The sequence below is a fragment of the Alosa pseudoharengus genome, unplaced genomic scaffold (genome assembly GCF_046254945.1).
Source record: "Alosa pseudoharengus isolate Yale_2024_CS ecotype anadromous, Long Island Sound unplaced genomic scaffold, YU_APseudo_1.1 YU_APseudo_1.1_scf_9, whole genome shotgun sequence".
NCBI lineage: Eukaryota > Metazoa > Chordata > Actinopteri > Clupeiformes > Clupeidae > Alosa > Alosa pseudoharengus.
Genome location: NW_027468881.1, coordinates 36,080,555 through 36,086,121, shown reverse-complemented (window position 1 = coordinate 36,086,121; position 5,567 = coordinate 36,080,555). Strand labels below are relative to the sequence as shown.

The following is a 5,567-nucleotide window of genomic DNA, read 5'->3' as shown; positions in this document are numbered from 1 at the left end:
TCACAGGGCCCGTGCGCTCCTCCTGCTCCAGGCGCAGGCCGTCCAGCCCGTCCAGCTGGAAGAGGCGGTCCCGAGCCCCTACGTACACCGTGCCCACGGAGGGGTCAGGGTGCAGGGCCAGGTGCTCAAACACGGTGTCATTGGAGGAGAAACGTGGATATCTGGGCTCTGGCTGGACACCACTGGCACCAAGCAGGAGGAGCTGAAGCAGGACACATGCAAGGGCCATCTCGAGCACTGAAAACACACCACACACAGACCGACGGTCAAACACCAGCATTACAGAGCGTCCGAAAAGGTTATCATAGCAGTGATCACATTTTGGAGCTAGGTCCTAATGGATGGCAATGCAGTGATTTATGTGGGCAATTGCAGTCAAAACTCACCATTTGTTACTCACCATTAGATTGTACTGTCAGGAGGAGTGTCTCCTTTAGTCATCACGTGATGTAGCACATTGTTTTGGGGAATACCTAAGAAAAGAGAGGGAGCAAATCACTCTGATATGTGCAATATACGGAAATATTTATATGACACAATGGCCAGCAACAGATAAGTAAAGTAAAGACAGCAGATAAGTAAAGTAAACTAACTATGGAAATGAAACCATTATTTCAGGAATTTCTACATTTTGTAAAATTAGTTTCAACCTTGATGCTGATGAAAAGAGACAAAGAAATATATCAGAAGATATAACAACCTGTCAAATATATAAGTAACACTGCAACAGTTTGCCACATCTTGAGGAATGTTGTTTTGGAACGTTTTGGAATCAACTTCAAAGTCATTGATGTTATTATGGTTGATGGAGAAACAAACATCACATATCGTTCCCACCAGAAATTCAGGATATGTGCCATTAGATATGTGCGAGATATGTCCTGCTGATTATGCTGTTTGGAAACTCCAAGGCTAAATAATTACGCCACCGTTACTTCTGTTACGGGCAGGGCACCGTTTCACACTTTGCCTGAAAGGCTACTAAAGCATCCATTCAATTATTATTTGCTTATTTGCTGGGTTATTTCCTCTGAAGCTGAGCAAATACAAATTCCACCAGCTCATGGTTCAACAGCACATTTTAGAACATCAGTGGCCGTTTGGTGAAAGCTACCAGCATGAAGCTGCCTGCAAAGCCACTGCAATTAGAATGTATGCTTTAAAAATGTGTATACATCCATCCACTTATCTATGTCATTACCAGCCATGAATGAGTCTTTAGAAAAGCATCCACCCAACCACCACCGCTCTCTCTCTCTCTCTCACTCTCTCACTCTCTTTCTCATGCACGGAAATGGCAACAAGTGTCACTGGTTCACACATGCCGCGGAGACTCAAAGGGGCACTATTCTCCGTAGCGAGACACAGACTCCCTTCACCACACCGGGGACCTTTAGAAAAGAGGGGAGAGAAGCCCTCTTTGTGAGGCCAGCTTGCTATTGACCTTATGTATGGACTAGGGAGGAAATGGCACCAAGCCACACGTGCATTTAGCTCCCCATGATAATATTAGCCCTGTCACTGAGACAGTTTGTCTACATGCTAAGTGAAAAGTCCCACTCTCTCCTGTGACTGTGTCACTTGTTCCCTGTGACTGGGTGCTTTTCTCTGAAGACCTAACTGCTGAATCCTCCAGTATTTATCTATGAGTCTTAGGGAAGGAAAATGATCTGAGATCTGCAAAGTCCATGTGCTTTTATCTATATGTGATAGCCTTCTGGGAAAGGATCCCCGTCATTGTCAGACTATGAATGTCCTGGCCATTGATCTTTCAATTTTGACAGAGAACAGAGTGACCATAATTTTCACCCTTGTCAAAGCCCGAAGTTACGCCTCTCCAACAAGAATCTGCTGCTCCTGAACAGGCTGTATTGTTTGGAAGTGTTCCCAGGAGGGGAAACAGCCAAGACAGGCCGAGAAGCGTCAGGCCTCCAGGGCATGCTCCACACAGCGCGGGGCCCAAAGAATCCGCCCCACTGTCCAGCGAAGGAGGCTCTGGCGTTGACCCCACATTTTATTGGGTCCTACAGAATGTCACACTGCCATGGATCTTTGGACATGGCACTGGATGTGCTAATTTGCCATGGCCAATGATTCGTGCATGGCTTTCAAACACAATATCCCCATTCAAACGATTGTGACAGGTTGCCCAAACGGTTCTTGTAATGGAGTGTAATCCATCTGGCAGACTCCTTTCAGCAGTGCCGTTAAAGCGCCTGTTAACTGGTGGTTTTGCCATGTACTTTATATCAGAGCACAAACAAGACAAGTCAGCTCAAAGTGAACTAACCATGGTATTATGAAGGGAATCTAAACTAAACTCCTACAAAAGTTTTTCCATGAAAAAAAGTATTAAAGCAGGAATTACTATTAGAAGACAGAACATGCAAGTAGAATAAAAGAAATAACAGCTAAAATAAAAACAAAATAACTGACTAATGCATACTTGATATTTATTTTTACTTGTTAGCTGATGGCTCCATGACATTGACCTTTGGTCATATGTGGGCCAGGAAAAGGAAACAACTGAATACCAGAACTCTGTAGCTCTGATACTGTAATTGTGTTTGCTGAATACACAAAGATAATAATGGCCTCCATAAAGATTAGGGTTTTTTCTTCTACCATTCCATAACCTTAACCATTTATGGCAAACAAATGATGCCACGATTTCCAGGGGGTAGGGTTTTGGTAAATATAGAGCTCCATCTACATTTCCATCCGTCTCCATCCGTCTGAACAATATCCGCAATTAAAATCCAACCGCAAAATTCACTGTTTTCTTTTTCTACTCCATGTAAATTTGTCAGTGCAGTCTTCCTTTATCCTGATGCTGCCAATGTTTTCTCCTGAGCTCAGCTTTCACTGTGAGACTGATGTCTGGGGAGCTTCCGCTGAGAGCCAACCAATAGTGTATAGGCAACTCAGAGAGCAACGGGAGTGGTTTAGGTGATTACAAAAAGAAAAGGGTCTATCTTGATCATTTGCCACAACCTAAATAAGCTTAGTATTACTGCTCAGCATTTATCAGCTTTAACATTTCATCACCAGCATGTACAACTAGAAATGAGCTCAAGACTTCTATGTTTGCTGCTGGCGTGTCATTGTAGGTGCAGTGATGTGGGACACAGCCTTTGGTGGTAACAGATGGTTTCAACCAACTACATTCAACCTGTTGGAACACTAATGCTTCTTACACAGACACCAGGCCATGCATCTGACTGGGCATGAAAGGCTTGCTGTGATCTGCACTGCGTATCAGGGGTTCCCTGGACACTACACCATGGTTGGCCACACTCCTGATGTTTACTGAAGAGCCTGTGGTCCACGCTCTAGTCTAGTGTTGAGTGGTAGGTACACAGACATCCACGAAAAAGACGCATGTTGACCCTCTGATGACAGAATTGACAATCCACACCTGTGGACACGCAAAGTATAACTCTGAAGTGAGAGTGTAAAGCCTGTTAGGAAGAAGAAACGGAGGTAGATGGACAAAACTGGGCCTGAGGTACCAAAACAGCATGGAAATGAAGAGGCTCACTGTAGCGCTGGGTGATTAAAGGGAACTGACTGTGATGGAGATGAGAGGAGGCCATGGGAGTTCCTCGTTTTGGAGTCGGTGAGACTACGCAGGGACCTCCAGACAGCCTGGATGTTGTTAGAGACTCCAGTCAGTCCTTGTGTTTGACATTTGGAGCCTGTAGTGTTTTGTTGAACTACCATTTTCCATAATGATATTCCCCCTTATTCCCAGACTTATGGCTGTATTATCGCTGGGTAAAGTACTTTAATACAAATCAGAATTTGAAACAAATGATGGAAAAAACATACATGTAAACAAGAACCATTGAAAACAGAGGCAGTCAATACACAATGGCAACCTTCTTGAACTAGATTTATTTTATCATAAGTGGAGACTTTTGGTAAACGCTACAGAAAGGTCTGTCTAGTGTAAGCCGTTTCTGTTCTCGGCTGGGTAAGAATTTGATTCACCAGCTGGATTTTCTTAGCCCACGGTTATCTACAGTACCTATCTCTTACAAGCTTTTTATACACTACTATTACATTTCTACATTTCTAATCCAAACAAATCCCTACGGAGTGATTCCAGATCACTTCTCTGGTATTATTATTCCAAACTGAAATCAGCAGATTGCAACCATCTTTTCAAATGAGGCCTGCTTAGCTCCTACACAACTATCTAAACACTTACAAACAGACTTATAATATAAACCTTTCCCCAACTTGAAGTGAAGTTAGAGACAATAGAGACGTATTTATTAAGTAAAAACGTATTTAATACAGAAGACAGACTGTAGATTTATCAATGTGTGACAGAGAAAGGCTTGTCTTGCCTTTTTACAGCACTGTTAAATTCTTGAGTGTGTCAGGTTTCTACCCTCACAGCACTGAACACAAACAAGGTTACAATGAGTAAAAACAAAGAGTGCAGTCCAAATGTGTGCATATGGACTTTTGGCTGAGCATGACATGCTTCTAACATTGTGTAAGAGTTTATCTTATCGCTGCATAGTAGTGTGCTCTCCCACCCCTCCCTCGGAGAGCCAGCCTGGGTCTCCAGAGGCTCAATGCCAAATTACAGCCGGCAGGCTGGGAGAGGTTATTTATAGGGCACTCGGACAGAGACTGTACTCAGCCATCAGCACACTCACATTCCACACATGACAGATGACAGGCCTCTGGATTCTCTGTCTTGTACCCACTTAAAGAGTGTCAAAGCTCCTTTAACACAGCCTTTATCTTACAGCGCCAGAAATGAGTCAATCTCTAGCAGTCAATACAGACTTGACAGAAGCATATTAATGCCGTATCCAGCAGTCATTTTGCAATCATCAGAGCGCAAAAATATTAATGACCAAAAAAACTTAAAGTGAGGTAGCAATTTCAATTAAAGTCACTCTGTTTTATGTCCAAAGTACTCTCAATGTCAGTTAAACTTAACTATTATTTAATTTGTCATGAACAAAAGTAAACATTTGGTGGCGTGTTTTGGGGGGGAATATGATCTTTGAACAGCTCACTGTGGACCGGAAAGTCAGTTTGTCCCCCCCCCCCCCCATTCCCTGATGCTCGCTCCATCACTAACAGGAAGTTCCCATGATGAGCTGGGCCCTTCTGCTCTATATATAGAGCCCACAGCCTGATGTCAGACGGTCAAAGAGCAGGTGGGGACAAATGCACTGCTGACGTTTCCCCCTTTGTCCCCGGGGCCCTCTCTGCGGGCGCTGTCTTCTCCTGAGGACCAGACCATAATATTACCCTCGCTAGAGTGACAAGCCAGCACCAGGGGCCCTGGCACCGCCGCATGGCATCTCTAAACGCTTCCTCTGAGCTGCCTCGGCACATTTGATAAAATAGAGGAATGTAGCACTGGCGTAACAGTCCGTCCGAGAATACCTCTCAGGAGTGTTCAGAGAATACCTCTCAGGAGTGTTCAGACATTCGCTGTGGTGAAACATTCCTTCTGCTCATGCCATTGGTAACAAGGAAGTGTGTTAACATCAGAAAATTAGAGTTGTGTTCTGCTTTAGGAGCACGGTGTTAAT

The 5,567-nt window shown here is 44.0% G+C and overlaps 1 protein-coding gene across 1 annotated transcript in view; it reads right to left on the bottom strand.

Annotated features, from left to right (window-relative positions):
• The window catches only part of plxnb1a (plexin b1a), a 27,178-nt gene extending 26,704 nt beyond the window's left edge, over positions 1-474 (bottom strand). Inside the window, exons 1-2 of the mRNA XM_076276172.1 lie at positions 401-474; positions 1-237 (exon numbers count right to left, since the gene is read on the bottom strand). The exon at positions 1-237 is cut by the window's left edge and continues 854 nt beyond it. Of these exons, the coding sequence (XP_076132287.1) occupies positions 1-229 (229 nt within the window). The 5' untranslated portion in view covers positions 230-237; positions 401-474. The remainder of the gene's footprint in view (positions 238-400) is intronic.
• Positions 475-5,567: the final 5,093 nt, after the last annotated feature.